At 38.3% G+C, this 19572-nt stretch overlaps 1 protein-coding gene across 1 annotated transcript in view; it reads left to right on the plus strand.

The window, feature by feature from the left end:
- Positions 1-387: 387 nt before the first annotated feature.
- LOC143432259 (uncharacterized) overlaps positions 388-19572 on the plus strand; it is a 132325-nt gene continuing 113140 nt past the window's right edge. Inside the window, exon 1 of the mRNA XM_076909035.1 lies at positions 388-552. Coding sequence (XP_076765150.1) covers positions 448-552 — 105 coding nt within the window. The 5' untranslated portion in view covers positions 388-447. The remainder of the gene's footprint in view (positions 553-19572) is intronic.

Here is a 19572-nt window from a genome sequence, read left to right on the forward strand (position 1 = left end):
CGCTTTGTTAGTCATTGTCGGTGGACATTACGGCGGTGGGAAATATAACAAGAATGGGGAATAAATGGCAAGGGAGGATACGCAAAGCTGAAAGCGAAAAAATAAAAAACGTGTCTACGTCAAATGTGTAAAATGAAAAGAAGTAAAAGAAAGATTAGAAATTGGTGATAAAAGGAAAAAAAGCAAAAATATGGAATGAGTGGAAAGAGGAATACGTAGTAACGAAATACTGAATTGTGATAGAGAAAAGAGGAAAGTAAGATTCGTAAAGAATAGGACGGTAAACTTGAGGCGGGAAAAGCCAGGTGGAGGAAAATAAAAAAAAAAGGGGGAGGAACGTGAACGGTGAAGTTTCGAATTAGGTGCGGAAATAATATATACCAGAAAAGGAGAAAAGTGAGCAGGGTGTATTACACTTTGAAATTCAATGTTGAGCAGAGTCGCACGATGGCCGGGACTCGGTCCGAGAATGTCCTTAGCCCTGTCAGTGTTGTCGCGGTAGGCGGTGCAACTGTGGGTAATTTAAGAAACAACCAGCTCAACAGGTCTCAGGTATGTGTACACCATTTTCAAAATTATTTTTTACATCAGATTCAACGCTATATAATGTTCCATAATTTTTGTATGGAATATATTGGTCGTTTTGTGCCGGAAGTGAATTGGTCGGTCACTTCACGATCGTCTTCTCTTTCTTGGCCGTTATTTTAGTTAGACTTTTATTTAGTTAGACTTATTTTAATAACGACTTTAAATAACTGAAACTCTCGCGAGTGAAATGTAGTTTACCTTGAATACAATTTTGTGTGGTAATAGGTTTCGTTGCGTCCGTTGCGTAGCTTCGCCTTGCATAGTTGCTCGGTTGGAATACTAAAGACGATTTTCTTGTAATGTTTTAAGTGTTGGGTGAGTGCCGAACGAAAACGAGTCTTCAACAAATCCAACTCTATATTTCTTTGTACAAATAATCTATTTATTTATGTTTAGTTGATGTTTTAGGATGTTTCAACACTAACTTGTTTTACATTTTTACTAAGCTTATCGGTTGAGATTATACTGAGCAGTGACGACGAAGAAATTCATTAAATTAGAGTTGCGTTAGATTAAAATAGTATTTTTTGTTATTTTTGCTTTGTGTTATACATATATTTATATTTTTAATAAAAATTAAGTTGTTTATGTAGAATTAAAAAAAACTATTTGTTTTTAATAAGTTTTTGGAACGTAATCCCTCTTTGTACTAGCTCTGGGTCTCATACAACACGGTTTCACACAACACGGCATTTTTTAGGAACCTAACTACCGTGTTATAGGTGGGTTACCTGTACACTAAAGTCTGAAGCAGCCACGAGCCAATCCGCTTGCTGCTTCTCCTTAGGTGTAGAGATGGTCGGTACATTTGGTAGTAGAGGTAAGACCCCGGAAAAATCCGTCGGGGTAACACCTAATTTTGACGTATTTGTATTTTTGTATTGAATTTTAGTAACGCAAATTTGGTTGAATATCTTGAGCTGATGCAATTCTCAAAATTGATAAATGTTAATCGGTTAATCTTGATCTTTCTGAATTTTTGTTACTTTTCATTAAGGAAAATAGTTGCTCCCATAAGTAAGTGGTTCCGAATATGGCCAATATACGCGTAACAAACGATAATCATAACGATTTTCGGAAACCGATCTATAAATAAATATGTATAAAAATCTAGAATTTCAACTCCCATAAATTTTTGCTTTAGCAAAGCATCACTTCGATCGAATTCCGTTTCTAACAATTTTAGTTGGTGAGCATATTCTGTAAATTTTAATTTAGGTAACTTAAGCAATAGATATTCTTTCAGACAGCTTTCAAAGTCAGACAAGTTTTTTTTTCTGGTTGTTTTCGCCAAAGTAATAATTTCTGGTTGAAAACGTTAAAATTATCAATAGTGAATATAATTAGAAATAGTCCTTTATCCATTGTCCATCTTTTAAATCGGCACATTCAGAATTTTTTGTTTCCAAGGAAATTCTGAATCCGTCCAGCAATTTGAAGAATCGTTTTAACACTTTATGCCTCCAAAAATAAAGTAAACTGACGATGAGTTCACGTGCTTGAATATAATTTACATTTTTGGTGACTATTCTTAATTTAAAACATATCTGATATCTAAAATTTTTGAGCACGATATTTGCTGGTGAATAATGCAATGAAAATGTTCAAAATTATTATTACAACAGCTTTAGTAATACCGATCATAGTAGGTGCATCATCGATTACGATACAAACCAACTTTTCCAATAGTAAATAGATGAATTATACTTGTTCAAAACTTCCATAAGTCCTTGTAAAAAATATCAGCTTGCATTACGCATACGGATGATCTCCACATATTTTTCAATTATTTTTAAATTAACATCGTATCCGCAAATAAAAACGGGCAGCTGTACAATATTTCGAATATCTGTACTTTTATCAATTGCAACAGAGTAGGCTTAAAATGTTCATCAACTCCGTTAGCTATAGTATTTCGATTTAAATTTACATCTTGAAATTTTTTTATTTCTACTGGATAGAATACTTCCGCAGCACAGAATTAAGCATTCGGTAATAAATTCTCCTTCAGAAATGTGATGATGTCTGTATAACTAATGTTAAGACCCATTAAATTTTATTTGTTGAAACATAGCCTAAAGCAAAGAGAGGTTCAAGCAGATGCGCTAATTCATAAAACAGCAACTATTGATCCGTCCTTCAGATCAGAATTTACATTAACCAATAATCTTCGACAGTCGCTTCCCTCATCAAATTTCGTAGAATGTCCAATGACAAATCCGCATGTCCTAACTAAAGAACACACCCACCGGCGAACCTTTATAAGATCTCGTCATCCATAGGAAAGGGAGTTAAAAGTTAAAAACATACGAAACATCATAGGATACACATACCAAATTGCTTGTCGAACGTTTCATTAATTACTGCACTCCCCAATAGTTACCGAAATATAATTTATAAGGAATACAAGTCGTTGAGGATCATTTTCTATAACAGTTAATTCCTCAACCACACCAACGTTAAATTAAACGTTGGCAATTAACAACTAACTTTTACAGCAGTTGAATAGTCTTCAACAAATTTTGTAACGTATTGCTCATATTCTGTTTTATGATTTATATCATAGTGTCCTTTAAGATTATATTCCTTAGGAACGATGTTTCTCTTTAATTGATATTTTCTTATCCATTGTTCTCGAAGTTTGATTAACTTTTTTTAAATAACATTCTAGTTTAAAATGAATAAAAATGAAAATCAATTTTGGAGTTGAAAATATCTTTCGCGAACAATTAAGGAAACACTGCACTTTCTGACGACTTGTAGAAACATGTCTCGTGTGTCAAATTAGATCGTCTCATGTTTTTATCTCCGTCCGCCGCTTTTTATTTAACGCAAAAATTTCAAATTTCCAACTTTAAAAGTCAAAGAAGTGTTTGATATTTAAACATTTTTAAAATAGATAATTATTTGCGTCCGTACCTTAAACTTGCTTCTATAAAATTAGGAGGACGACCACCATTTTCGCGATGCGACAGGTTTATTTTAACAAGGACACATTTACGCGCTAAGGCGTTGAACCTTATGATATATTAGGTTGCGGAAAAAGAAATCCATTTTTGTGTGAAATTCAAGACTTTATGTAAGATGTTTCGGATTGTCCGATGCACCGTTTTGTTATATAATTTGTTGCCATTTTAAAAGTAGCTTCATAATACCTCTCTCATAGAAGTATTGGCCCTTATTGGCGAAAAACTCTAGTAATCGATTTTCACAATCTTCTCTTGATCCCAATTTCTTATCACTCAGGAAGTTTTACAATGCGAAAAAAAGGTGGTAATTGCTTGGTGCCAGGTCCGGACTATATGGTGGATGCATTAAAACATCCCAACCAAGCTCCCGGAGTTTCTGGCGCGTCACTACAGACGTGTGTGGCCTTGCGTTGTCCTGATGAAACACAACACCTCTTCTGTTGGCCAATTCTGGCCGTTTCTGGTCAATCGCTAGCTTCAAACGGTCCAATTGTTGACAGTAGAGATCTGAATTTAGTGTTTGCCCATACGGAAGCACCTCATAATAAATGATTCCTTTCAAGTCCCGCCAAATACACAGTAGAACCTTCTTGCCCGTTAGTCCTGGTTTGGCCACTGTTTGAGCTGCTTCACCAAGCTTTGACCACGATCGTTTTCGCACAATATTGTCGTATGTGACTCATTTCTTATCTCCAGTCACCATCCGTTTAAGAAATGGGTCGATTTCATTCCGTTTGGCCAAGACTTCGCAGATGGAAATTCCATCCATCATGTTTTTTGGTGCTAATTGGTGTGACACCCTAAAATCGAGCTTCTTTTTGAATCCAGCTTTGCGCAAATGGTTTAAAACTGTTTTATGGTCGATCTTTAGCTCCTGGGCGATGTTACGACTGTTAACATGCCGGTCAACTTCGATTATTTCTGTGATTTTATCAACATTTTTGACGACGGGCCTGCCTATGCGAGTTGCATCTTTAACATAAAAAATGCCTGAACGTAATCGACGAAACCAAAATTGCACGTAATTAGCTGTTACAGTATCGGCACTATAAACACCATTCATAATTTCAGCGGCCTGGCTTGCATTTTCGCCATTATCAAAGAAAAATTGTAAAATGAACCGAATTTTCTCTTTGTTGACTTCCATTGTTAACACCTTGTAACTCAAAACTGAATGGAACTGAGGGCAATGTAACGGGAGTAAAGAATCACACTCAACCTTTTTGCTCTCAATTTAATATAAAACAGTCAACAATAACGAAACAACAAGTCTTTAAATATTGGGGGCGGTGCTATGGCTACGATTCCTTTCACGTCGCTACGCGACTCTAATGAAACTCTAATTGACCTCATAATTCTTGACGAATATGGAGGTTGTTCTAACCGAACGGGGTGTTCTAGCCGAACTGTTCTAACCGAACTATTCTGATCGAATCGTTCTAACCGAACTGTGTGCTAGACTTGTTCTAACCGAACTGTGTGCTAGTGTTGTTCTCACCGAATTGTCTGAATCGAACTGTCGCGAGGACGAAGATGTCGTCCCTTAAAAATGCGTATAGAGGAGGATGGAAAATCCCAGAATGAAAAGGATAGATGCACGAACGAGGAGAGTGAACGTTTCCACGAAACGCAACGGACGGAAATTGGTCATAAATAAACCAAGGTTAAAGATCTGCCGTACGTGACTGGGCAACGCTCAGTCGCGACGAAATCTTAAAGGAAACAATTACTTGGCCCAGATGATGGACACAAACCAGACGGGTATCGGGTTTAGGAAATGCGCGGGCCTGGTCGCCATGTGCTAACCCGCGGTGACCAGACCTGCGCTGTATCGTAGGAACGCATTGTTATTTTTTTAGAAAATTTACGACTAGAAAATACCCGGAATCGTAGCCGCCACAGAACAAACAAAAAACAGCAAAAGAATTTTTTTAGTGTGAAATGTCACCTTTACAACGAACATAAATTTGAAATTGTTTGATCGATCACTACAGCCATCTACCGAGAAAATAATAAAGCTATCATGATAAACGATCAAGCGAATACATAGTCACTGTTACTTACCATAGTCGTGCAATTTAAATGTTTGTGTACAGGGTGGACAATTTATAACTGTGAATTGCAGTATCATTAAAGTTTCGATTAAATAAGAAAGAATAGTTTTTTCAAATGTAAATCGTTTATTAATGTAAGAAATATCGGGTAACAGGGTGCACGGGCGGCCGACGAGGGCCGTGTGCATTTCCCTGCGCCATCGCCCCTCCCCGGGGCCTTGCCTAAACATACGAATGGGCCATGACGTTGAGGGTGTCCTCGAGGCTAGTACGAATGGACTAAGAAGGCATTTCTGTACAAACCTTCGGGTGAGACACTAATAAATACCCCCAGTAGACGTTGAACCATCGAGTTATTACTCCATTTTCCTTCAACTTCTTACATTAATACTGGTAATTATATGTATATAATATTGTGTATAATATTAGACAAATGCCTGCACTTAAACGTCGAACAAATCCAAGTTCTATCTCTTGGGCGCATTTTTCATTTGCAACTTTTTAGGTTTCGGAAGGTGTGTTTGATATGTTTGGTGCACTGACATGCGCACTACTTTTACTCTAATTTTCCATGGATATGGATAATCAAATAATAGCATCAAAACATAAAAATAAATGGTCTAAGAATATTATTTTTGAAATATCCGTTATAAACACGTTATTTGACAAGTTGATGTGTATTATTCTTCTGAAAACAACACGTATTTCAAAAATCTGGTTATTTTATTTGGATCAATGATAACAATGATAACGCTCGTTACAGTAATAGTAACATACATTCCATACTTCCCCGAAAGAGCAAGATTTGACTACACTTTCGGTTCAAATATCATAAAAAATAGCCTTAACCCCTTGCCTTACGGTTTAATTTCCAACTGTGCGGACCCAAAGCGACACCAAGGTCGGTCGCGCGCAGGGACATCCACAGCTTGGCTGAGCGTTCGAAACTGTACAAATCGCAAACTTCCTATGATTTGTATATATACGTGCGCGGTACAATTAATTTTGCAAGATGTTTGAGAAATAATTATGATTAGTTGATTATTAAACAAAAAAAAATTTATTGTTGCAAATTGAATAATACATTAATAATAACATTTTAATTTCAATACAAAAATTTAGTAATCTTCGATGGTATGGTATCTCTCAAAACATCTTGGTACTGCAGTGGTAAAAGTGTTAATGCAACTTTACACTTTTTGCATTCCCACGTTGTCTCATTGCGTTGTTTATGCTTTGTGCAAATTACACATCTTCGTTTTGGGTGTTGGTTCGACGGCGTTGGATCTATATGCTTGGGAAAATGACTCTAATGTTGAGCCTGCAATCTTTGTGGTAAATCTCTATTTGATAACCGTCCTTCACGGTTGTAGTTCGGTAATTGTTTGGTATTGCCCACGGCTTTCGGAATGGATACCGAAGGTTCGGGCTTGGCCGTTTTTGCACAACGGTGTGCCGACTAAGAAACTGTGTTCCAATAATCGTAGGACCACCTTCTTGATGGTGGAAGGAACAAAACTGAGATTGTGGGTTCTGTCTCACTCTTTATTATACACGTCTTGACCGCTGGAGCGCTAAGTCCAGTCTCCCAGCGCGATCCGGAAAAATTACAATTCTAACTATGTCGTTGTGGGGGTTGAGACACACGGATAGGTCAAAAAATCAAACTATTCGGAGTGGTGAGGGAAACGGCCGAATTATACTATTGGACAAAATCTGAACTAAGTGGCCACCTCCCAAATCGAGCTCGCTCTTAGGCGCCATGTTGCCCTTGAGTGATGCACGCGGAAATTCCGTGTGTCTCCATCAACGACCGGAGTCAGCGATAACCTTAAGAGACACTTCAGCTGTGACCACGAAGTAAATCAACCGAAGGGTTTCTTGTATAATAAGCAGAGATGGGAATTCTAGTTCTGAAAAAACTACAAATGCCATGGTCTCGAAATAATTATTATTAGGTTGCTCTGGACCTAACTAAGACTAATGACTATTTACAAACGGGCAAGAGTCCCTAATAACTAACGCCAAGGTGGGTGACATACCCGTTCTGGCGTAAACAAATTGTTTTCGGAATGCATTCACAGCGGCATTCAAAAGAAGGTCGAATATTAGTTTTTTGTACCATTTTAGTGATCTTCTAAGTGGACTACTGTAAGCACCCATTTGATCAGACAGATCAATCGCTGTTTTTCCTTTATTATAATCAGTAATAACTTTTCGTTTACAACAAACCCCTGTTTTTGTTGTTACGTTTTCCATTTCATCAGAATGCTTGGTCGAAAGAACTGAAACATCCCTCTTGTCTTTTCATTTCATGATCGTAATTGCTTTACTGTTTTCTTGAGCAACGACTTCTCTGCGTCGCAGTTTGCCAGTCAGAACTTCATCTGGATTGTCTTTGCGATTTGGTCGAAGAGTACTAACCAAATGCGTATTTTTTTATATGAGTCTGTTCGCTAAATCCACACTCGTGTAATAACTGTTCGTGTATAAAGTATGGCCTTTATCAAACACATTTTCACATAAATTCATGACAACATTTGTAATTGTTGTATTTTCCTTTTCCAATGATTTACCGGTGTAGATGCGAGAGTTATAAGTGTAATTATTGTCGCAGCACAATTGAAATATTTTTATCCCATATTTGTGTCTCTTTTGTTCCATGTACCGTCTAAATATGATCCGTCTACGGAATGGTATCCATCCATAAAATCACTCCAAAAAACCACTTTATCTCGTCTTTATCTGTTGGCACCTATTTTTCGACACGTTTGGAAGCAATTCCTTTTCGTAAGTCATAAATATTAGTTTGTTCGCTTATATGTTCAAACATTTTATCTGTTACACAAAGGCCATAAAAATCTTCCACTCTTCTACAATTTTGCACTTTTTCATTAGAGAGTTTGGCACCTATGTTTGGTTGGTTGCCTCACGGATCAAACCACTCTTTTGGAGCATTAGCTTCAATATTCCTTAGTGAACTATCAGATGGCTCACTCAATGAGTTACTATCTCTTCGTCCTCTCAACATTTTTAGTTGATGGTGACAAAACTTTTTCAAAATAGTCACTGTAAAACTAAACTCTCTCTGCTGCAGTGAATCTTTCTATTCCCGTGGCTTCCTCGGGCTGATCGTTTCTTGGTGTTCGCTCTTTTGTTCCTCTGGCATTCCCCACTCCATTATCTCATGTTTATACATGGTATACACGTGCATTGGCTGCACCATTGTCACAGTCCGAACGACAAAGAAACAGTGAAAAAAGAGAATCGTCTGTTGCGGTGTGTTGCGTGGTCTAGTTTAACGTAGTTTAGCGTAGTCAAATGCACACGCGTTGCCGCCTGAGCGGAAAGTATAGCAAAATCGGCGTCACACTCAACATGTTAAACAATGTTTAATCGTCGTGGTATTCTCCTTGGATCGTAATCCATGGCTTGATCCGGTCGGTTGCAATGACTGACGATAATACTGCTAGCGAACAAGTCTCGAGGGCAACTGGTGATGAAATCGCGAAAAGCGTTTACCATCGCATGTGGGAAATTACATATTCTTTCGTGCAAAAAATTGTCCAACGCACGGTGACAAAGTGTTTCTAGGTCCAGTTCCTGTAGTTTCAGTAACGTAGATCTTGCAACGTGTGGTCGATCGTTGTCCTGCAGGAGAATTGATTTGTCCCTGTTCATCAATCTCAGCTGTTTATTCTGCGGCTACCTCATCATTTCTTCTAAGTGAATGCAATAAAGGTCCGCCGTTATCGATTGTCTGTGTTTCAAAATTATCGTGAATAACATCCGCGTTGGATTACCAAACAGACACCATTAATTTCTTTTGGTGTATGAGCTCGGTTTTGGGGTGCGTTTTAGCGCTTCACCTTTATCCAACCATTATGCCAAACGCTTGCGATTATCGAAAAGTATCTACCTTTCATAGGATGTAACCATCCGGCGCAAAAATGGATCGCCTTTTTTTAGTCGTGACACTAAAGAACAGCAAACCTCGAAGCGATTCCTTTGCTGACGTTTGCTCGTTTTTAACTTACGTGGAACTCACCTATCCAGCTTCTTTATTTTTCAATTGCTTTAAAATGGCTTAAATTAGAACGATACGATAGAGAAGAACGGTCGAAGTGAAATATCGGAAACTTCGGTTATCAAATTTGATGTGAAGCGGCGTTGCTTCGGTTTGCTGTAGAATAGAAGAGGAAAGAAGGAAGGAAAAGAGAGGGGAAGAACGTTTCGTCCTGGGCCTGCTAGTGGACTCATCAGTAAGGCTACCTAGCAGGCCTTGCCTTAGACGCTGGGATATTAGGGACAGGTCAGATCTTCTATATATTGGAAAGGATGGGTCATCGGGTACTTTCAGGAAAGTGTAAACGGTGCTGTCCCTCTAGTGGCGAGTGTCGAAAGGCCGCCACAGATGCTTTAGTATGCACAGCTTAAACATGAGAAAACGAATAATTTCACTGAATCCGTTCCAGCACTTTCTTTGAACTCAAGTGTCCAGCCCCGTCATAACGTAATCTGCAAATCTACAATCTTGCGTTCCTCGGAACAATCCATTCTATTTTATCGTCAGACAAATATCTGCACAATTTATCTCGCTTTAACACGCTTAAACGTATACTCTTGAACTTCGAGCCACCATCGACCTATGCGCGGCAATAAATCTTTCTTCAAAATGGTTGTCCGTAATACGTTGCAGTCACTTGCTGCCGTGAAATTAATCCTCAGCTGATAAACTCGAAACTGTCGCAACGCGAAAACAATAATTAACCATGTGACCTGCTTTGCCACAGTTATAGCATTTTATTGGTTTATAGACTGCTGCTTCTCTGCTATCTTCGTTTTGCTCTTCTTTTCTTCTTACTATAATATCGGAAACTTAAAGAAAACTTACTTTCCGTATCTTTTTCGTTTTTCCTGTCGCGCACAATTCGTTGGGAGAGCTTCGTCGGAAATCCCGAAGATAACCATGTCGTTGATCTTTTCGTCGTTCAGTTTAATATCTAGTCGCCGTCTAAGGTTTGGAAGCAGTAATCGGCAAGCGATTTCGCCTGCAAGCACAAGTCAGCTTCCCGTAACATCCGTGAGAACGGCATAGTCCGTCGTAATTGGCCGACTAAATACACCTTTATCTCGGCGACCCAAGTTGTCGCGACACATATTCTCGTATCATGCACCACTGGCGAGTATGCCCATTTAACAGAGTCATCTTAACCATCGTGTGCTGCTACCTCGTCGACATGTCGGACCCAGATTTCAATCGCAATGTCCTCCTTCTCATCGACGTGACGTGTCCGTCCGGGCGATTTCACACGGGTAGCAGTGCTATTGATATTTAGACTTTTCGCGTCTTCCCTACATCGTCGCGGACTTCGCGAATTTCGCGAACGCGATTTAGAATTTCTCCAACATTGCCTCAACCTTCCGAGACGCGCTTCGGCGGAGGCAATTTATTATATATTCACCACTACTATGTATAACCTTGTGGCGGCACTCGCCACTAGACGGACAGCACCATTTACACTTTCCTGAAAGTACCCGATGACCCATCGTTTCCAATATATAGAAGTTCTGAACTGTCCCTAATATCCCAGCGTCTAAGGCAGGGCCTGCTAGGTAGCCTTACTGATGAGTCCACTAGCAGGCCCAGGACGAAACGTTCTTCCCCTCTCTTTTCCTTCTTTCTTTCTTCCTACATCTTTACAGCACAGCAAAAACCGAAGCAGCGCAGCCGCAACCTTCTCCCACCTTCCTGGTAATTTATCAATTCCTTCCTTGCAAAACGTGGTTGGCTTGGACTGGACGAAGTTTTCGACAACCTGATTGAAACAGTTCTGCAAGAAACAGAAAATGTGGTAATTTGTTGGGGCAAGATCCATTTGTTGGAGTAAGGTGAGTGTGGTACTGTTTTACCACACGTGAACGATCCAAGTTTAAGAATTTTTTCTTGCGTCACAAAGGAAAAAAATAACGTTTTTGCGATTGACGAATGCAGGACGCTTTTCATGGAGTTTTTCTTGCGCTCTTTGCAGTTGCCGAACGTAATATCTATCCGCAGTAATCGTTAAATTTGGCTTCGTGATAGATTATGCCTCAACAATAAAAATCGTACACAGAATAAAATCTTTTTGCCATGTATGTTTGCTTTTGGATCTGGTAGGGGTGGTTAGTCCTTATATTTTCCTAGGTTATCCATTTTTTTTCGCCTGTTAGAATCCTGTTTAAAAGAGGCTTGATTTTTACCCAATCTTCTTTATTCCGCTTACTAAGATGTGAGGTACCCATAGATTGTTGTAGATTTTGCTCCAATATCGCCTTTAAAAAATGTTATAAATTAATTTCTAACTGGCCGATCAGTTATTAGCCTTTCACCATATATTATACATTGCGTACTTTCTCCGCTGTTGCCTCAGCACTGTTGCTTTGCTCAAATTCCCAAGGATTGCATGATGAATATGCACTTTTTGACTCCCGATTTCAGAGTTTAAGAAAAACAGTTTAACGTAACGTGCATCACACAAAATGGTTGACAGAAGATTATCTGAATCCTCATCCTAACCTAATATAGTAGATAATATACTATTTTACTTATACTTAACTTTACACTGTGCCGTGTTAAAGTTAGAGGGTTTGCCCCGCTTCTGATATGTAAGAAGTTATGAAAGTAGAAATAACTGGATGGCTAGATATATCTTGTAGGCATTTCTATTACTTGTTTGCACTTCTTAGGCTGTTAGTATTAGCCTCGAGGACGCCCCGAACGCCATGGCCTCTCCGAATCTGTTTGGGCAGAGGAGCTTAACCGCAGGGAGATACAGAGGATCTTTGTCGACCGATATTTCTTACGTATACAAAAAATTATATAAAATGAGAACTTTCGGTATTTCTACTGATAGGTTTTGTGCTTTGTTGCTATAATATTCGACTAATCTAGTAAGTTCTCTCGAGCAGCGTAAAGCGGCAATTATTATAAAAATAAATGGTGGAAGCTCAAATGTGACAATCTTCGAATGAAGATTATGGCGTTCATAACGTGTGCGCGACATCTATTTGTTTGAGTCACACTATATAGGAGTGCCAAGAGTTAACACTTAGCCGACCGACTGCGTCGGGTCTGTTCACACGCTCTCCACCGTGCATTTTTCCGTGCAAGTAACGCGGACTAATATTTACTACTTGAAAGCAAACAAGTCTGAACATTATTTAAGTGTAGTATTCAAATATACTTTTAATAATAATACATGTTAATATTTTTTTACGATGTAGTATCGTTCGAAACAAGTCAATTTATGCAGTGGTACATTACATATTCGCAAAAATATCGCGTATAACCAATTTTTTTGTTAGGCAAGCATGCAATACCTACATCTTCGGCGAGGATGTGATTTTTTTCCACCCGCAATAATTGGTACTAATTTGTCTTTTTTTAAATCTTTAGTTAGCCTTCCTGGTGGATGACATCTGGACGCTCTTCTTGTGCTTTTAATCGCGTTCGAAGGTTCTGCATCTTCGGTACCTAAATATTGAATTTCGTATCAATGCTTCTATCAATGCTATTGCAACTTTGATTTAATAATTTATTTTACAAGATCTTCTGTATGCATAATTAAACAAAGAATGAATGAACTGAAAATATTTCTTCATTAATATTTTTACATTTCAATAAAGCAACAAATTTTTGTGAAGCAACGTTTTAATGCGATGAATGAATTTGATGAGATGACCAATTTTTCAACGTTCGGTTTGAACTGACTAACCAAGAGTGTTAAATCTCCACGTTTACAAACCTTTGTTTCGAAACAACGATTTCTTTGCTTCGAACGACCGCACTAAAACCGTGTTCCTGCAAATAGGAAGTTGGGAAAGCAATTATGAGTTTTTTATATATATTTTTTTTCTTCATAGTCTAGGGTAACGATCACAAATTTCCTTCTCTAACTAAAATTTTTGACAACTTTTCCTAAACTTTGGTTTCAGTTCGATATCGTATTCCAATTCAGTTAATTCAATCTGGAATTTCAGTGAAAGGAAGATCCTTAAATCGTTCTAACATATCTTTATGCAGCCTGTCTAAATGATCAGCAAATGCTTACAGATCATCATCATTAAGACCAGCTTTCTTTTCTAGCTTGTGCAACTTTGAAATAAAAGTAGATACCACGGACTTTGTCTTAATTAGGTTTCCCTGCAACTATAAATTCAGTTCGTTGAACTTTGCGAATAGTTCTGATAAATATGCAGTATCATGCCTGATATCTTTAAGTTTGTCATTGAGTTTCGAGATTTCTTTTCAAGAAATTCAAAGAGATTATAAAAGCGCCTTATACAGTTTCCTTTTGATAGCCAAAAAACCTCGGTATGCAGTAGCAAACCTTGAAAATTTCCATCATTTCCCAAGCACAAATTCCGAAATAGTTGATCGTTAAGAGTATGAGCTTTCATTCCGTTAACATCGGTAATTACAGTGTGGAATGACTTGTGGAAGCGATCACAGAATTTCTTGGCAACCACGTGTTGTCGATGAATGACACTGTGGGATAGTTGGGACATGAACAATTAAACTCCACACAGTTCGTTTTTCGTTTTTCTTTATTCGGATCGCTTTTGTGTTTGTGCTCGCAGTTCATGTCGTCATCTTCGACTGTTTCTTTTGCTGATTTCGTTCCCAGCACGTAGGGCTCTTTTCGGCCTGCATGGTAGAGGGTTTTCCTGGCGTATGTGATTCCCATCGCGTCTCCTATAACTATGGGAAAATCACTTGATCAGTTCAGCGCCACCTGTTTATATTTTGCGTTGAGTCCCCAAGTGTCGTGCGTCGCGCGTAGGGCTAAGGACACCGACTGAAACTTTTCGGGGTGCGAAATGATAACGGTCTCGGTCGGGATTCGTCGCTGTCAAGTGGCGATGGACGCCACATCACCCCCCCCCCCCCCCCCTCCCCCCTTCGGTGAGGATTAGGGTGCAGTCGTTCTTATAATTACGTTTTATTTATAGCAAAAAATTACGTTACAACTGTTGCTTCTGATCTACTATGTACATCCTTTTCGATCTCGTAACGCGTTTAAGCGCGTTTAGGTGCGTTTTGTGTTTGCGGGACCCCCTGCGGCGAGGGTTCATGAACATTACTTTGCTCGTTATCGCGGAGCAAGTATGCCGGTTTCAGTCGATCTAACGACACCGGAACTACTCGGTGTGGCATACGATGGTCAATTTTAATTGTCGGTAGAATCGCTCCACCATACCGTTCGCGGCGGGATAGTACGCAGTCGTACGTAAATGTTGCGTGGCCCATCAAACGCAACAATTCTTAAAATAATGCCGATTTAAATTATCGGCCTTGATCGTATTACAATTTTACTTCTACCATTTTACTGTTTTTCTTAGGCAATTATAATAGGATGACATTTGGTCCGACAAATCAACGTCTTTTCTTGCATTATTATAATACAATAAAAAACAAGATCAGGTTTCTTTTTTCCAAGTTTTTCTTCGATTACTAGACACTTATCATTTTTTGCAAGTTGTTAACATTGATATCGGTTACTTTTATCGGTTCATTTGCCGAATTTTATGCCGGAATTATTTTCATCTGTATGGTACCCATAATTAATAATATACCGATAAATGCCTTTAATTCGCTTATTGTAACGGATACCCAGTAGCTCTGATGTTTTTTGGTTTTTTTTATCAATACCACTTTGCATGGCATATTTGTTTGTTTACTGAACTACAGGTTGATTTATGCTATCGGTCAGAAATAGTTTATATATCTTCAACTGATTATCGAAATTAATATTTTGTATTAAAAGCTTTGTCCACGCTCATGTTCTATCACATCTTTTTCTATTTCTGTTGTCTGAATTGGTTGCAATTTTCCTTCTTCCAACATTATATTCGTAGAAAAATATAAATTCAAAATTTTCCTTCGATAACAGATATGAGATTCATCTGATGAATCATCGAAATAAACATTAAATTTTGTTTAAAATTCATTTTATTGGAACACGTACCATCTTAATTGCATTAGTGTTATTTTCTTTGATAGTATGAACTATTTATTAACCTTTTGTCTTGCTGACTGTGGACGCTGGCCTACTCCTAGAGTCACTCAAACAAGGAACTGGTTAAAGCTCTCAGACAGGATCTACTGCTCTGCTCTGTGGTTCTTTCCCTTTGCTTCTCTTCAACGGTGTTACATGGTTCCTGAGGCAGTTAAATGTGCCTTATTATCCGTATGTTGTCATCAGTAAGTTGGAAGTATGTGTCATGTGAGTGAGTTTAGCTTGTCGCTGCCATAAGTAGTTGCAGGAAAAGTTTCAAAAAACCTGTTTGTATGGAGCTAGAGAGGTGTGATTTGGATGGATTGCAGTTTAGGGAGGTTTAATTTGTTTGTTAAAGGGATATTATTTACTCCATAATTTGCTGTGGCATTCATTAGGGGATTCTGGTGATTATAAGAAAGGTGTGGTTTATAAGAGAGTTCTGAATGATTTTGGTGATTCCAGGGGGTGTTTATTCTAGTGAGTTTTAATATTAGTTCATTGTGTCAGACTGTATCAAAGGCTTTTTGTATGTCTAGAACGACCATGGTTGTTGACCTGTTTTTATTAAATTCGAGTATGATGTGTTCGGTGACTCTTAGAAGTTGTTGGATGTTGGAGCGGCTAGGTTTGAAACCAAGTTGTTCGTTGATTAGGATATAGTTTTGTAGGAAGTGAGTGTTTAGTTGCGTAAGGATTATTTTTTTTAGGATTTTGCTGAATAGATTCAAGAGGCTGGGTCGGTTTTGTTTTTACTGGGTTTGGGAATTGGTACAATTATGGCCCATTTCCAAGCGGAGGGGAAGTATGAGAGGGAGTAGAATTGTTTGTAGATGTAGTATAGTTGGATTATTATTTTCTTGGGAAGGATTTTGATGTGGGTGGCTTTGGGGACTTTGTTGCTTTTCAGGCTTTTTGTATACTGTATGATGGTTGCTAGGGTTATGTGAGAAGTGTTTACGTTTGGTTTTGACTATCGCGGGCAGTGTTGAGAGCTACGGTGTCCCAGGTTTATGTGAGGTGTGTAGTGGAGGAATGTGCTTTTAGGAGGGTTAGTGCTATTAGGTCGGCCTTTTCTTTTTTGGTTTGACGGTTTTGTGCATTTGCCAGATGAAATTGTCTTTGAGGTTCAGGGTTTTTAACTTTTGTTGCCATTGAATCTGCTTTAGAATGGATATGTGGTTTCCGATTTGGGAGGTGAGAAGGTTTCTTCCTAATTTGTAGCGAAGGTGGTGTTGTGTGTTGCCAGCCTTGCAAGCCTTGTTATATGGCTTGTGGATCGTGTTTTGTAAACTTTTTATTTTTTCATCTATTTGGTGTGGGTTGGAGAGAGTGGGGTTAGTGTTGCGTTGGGAGCAGTTATGTGTTTGAATTTTTCCCAGTTTCTGTTGGTTAACGTGTCATTTGTAAATTGTTGGGTTGGGTTTGATATATTGAGAATAATAGGAGGTGGTTGGAGGAGAGACTGTTTCCAGTGTAACAGACCGTTTGTGCCGTAGTGTTTGATATGAATATGTCTGATTCCTTCCGTTTGGTTCCTTCTGTCTTGGGGTTTTGAAGGAGTATGTGTCGCTGTGGAGGATACAATAGTTATTGGAGATTAATTGGGAGTGGTGGGTGTTTCCGTTTGGGTTGGCTTTGTGGCTATTCCATCCCCTGTGTTTTGTGTTTAGATCTCCCCTATTATAAAAGGGTATATGTGGTTGGTGATTGAGCTCAGATCTCTTTTAGTTAATTTCGAGTTTGGGGGAAGGCGACGTCGCCATCATTGCCCGAGATTCTGTCTTTTCTGAGAATTCGATAATTGGGGATGTGGAAGTGGTCATGCGGTTTGAGCCACGTTTCAGTTATTAGGGCTATTTTTATTTTGTTGTGTTGGTTTCTAGGAAAAGTTTGAGTTCTGGAGTTTTGTTTTTGCAACTGGTTTGCATAGGAAGAATTCCATAGGAAGTTTAATCGTGTGGGGTTGCAGCTTCCATGAATGCCATAATTTTTTCTTTTCATTCTTTTCATTTTGAAGCATTCATTTAAGGTTGGAAAGTGATTTTATTTCGTTGAAATTGATACTAAAGATTTCGTTTGAAGATTGTTGGTCGGTGCCAGGGTGGGTACCAGTCCAGGCACAAACCCATATTCACCAACATTCAAGTCAGTTCTAAGTAAAATATCGTAAGACACAGAGCTATAAAAAGCTTGTTGAACATCTCTTAACATCATTACCGCGCGAGGTGTTACCGAAATTATAACCATAGAATAAATACAAGTTCATTCCTTAACCACACCGCCGGTATTTAAATCAATTATTACTGTGGCCGCCTTTCGACACTCGCCACTAGAGGAACAGCACCGTTTACACTTTCCTGAAAGTACCCGATGACCCATCCTTTTCAATATATAGAAATTCTGACCTGTCCCTAATATCCCAGCGTCTAAGGCAGGGCTTGCTAGGTAGCCTTACTGATGAGTCCACTAGCAGGCCCAGGACGAAACGTTCTTCCCTTCTCTTTTCCTTCCTTCTTTCCTCTTTCTTTCTATAGCAACCCAAAACATGCCGCTTCATTGCTGAAATTTTTCCCATTTAAAAAGTTTTTTGAACTTTGAAATAAATGATAAACTGTATGGAGGATGCGACATCACATCCTAACCAATTTTCAATTATTTCGTACATGTTATTAAATTGTCGTGGTAAAACACGATTCTGGCCTTTTCTCTGTGATTGCTTCCTCTAATTTCATAAGTTATTGGCAGTAAACATCTGAGTTAGTCGGTTCGTTGCTTGGAAGTAGCTCAAAATACACTACGTTTATAATACAAAGAAATTTATAGCACGATATATCTCTGGGTTGTATTGGTTTATCACAATTGGATCATGATCTTTTTCGATCAGTGTTATAGTAGACTATTCATTTTTCATCACCAAGAATAATTCGTTTAAAAAAAGAAGGCTCGATTGCATTACGTTTCACTGCGCATCGTAAATATTGATTCATTGCGTCAATTTATACGGAACTCAAATATTAAGTTTTTTAATGAGACGTGCGATACATTTAACCTTTTTTGCAATCTATCGCATACGTATTCGATTGTTGCTTTCATTTTGTCATCATTAACGAAAAGAAATTTTTTAAACCAATTAGGACACGAGCGTCATGTTAAGCAATCGCCATTAAGCTTCACATACCTCTTTGCGAGCCTCAATCGTTTTCGTACCTTTGTAAAAGAAAAAATAAAAAGTAAACTATTATACTTCGAATACTGAATTTTTGATGCGTTCGTAACAAAACGGCTATTTTTGAGATTAGACATTTTCAGCTTCGATAGTTAAATTTCGTACCTTTGACGTCCTCCATAGCCGAACCGTGTCATAAATGAAGTATTTGTTTACGATTGACTTTTGGAAAAGACCAAATGATTTCTAAAGTCTAGTTTCTGTTTTCAACCGCTATGTTATATCTTCCGTCATTCAGTCTATTTGCTCGTAGATAATGTTAACGCGCGAAGTGAACATACGAGAGAGACATCTTTCATATAGAACAAACGTGTTAAACTCATGTGATATTACCGGTTAAATGATTTATTTTCTATTAAGTTGGGTAGGGGGTCGTTTTATTTTTCATTTCATTTTTCAAACTAAAAATATTTTATATTTTATTAAGTAAGTGGAGGTATGTCGGACATTTGAAGGTCACCTTCATTTTTTCCCGTAATATGATAGAGCATTTTAAAACGAGTTCAACGACCTGTAACATGAAGCCATTGAGGGTCATAGAAGGTAGAAAAATGCAATGAAACATACGTATTTTAAACAGTTGAGGAATGCATAATGTTTATCGCTTTTTACTTCAGTGTGAATAAACACTGCTTGAAGAGTATTTTAATAGTTTGCCGGATAAGTTAAGCATGATAAGATTAGTATCAATA

Source organism: Xylocopa sonorina, unplaced genomic scaffold (genome assembly GCF_050948175.1).
Source record: "Xylocopa sonorina isolate GNS202 unplaced genomic scaffold, iyXylSono1_principal scaffold0076, whole genome shotgun sequence".
Lineage (NCBI taxonomy): Eukaryota > Metazoa > Arthropoda > Insecta > Hymenoptera > Apidae > Xylocopa > Xylocopa sonorina.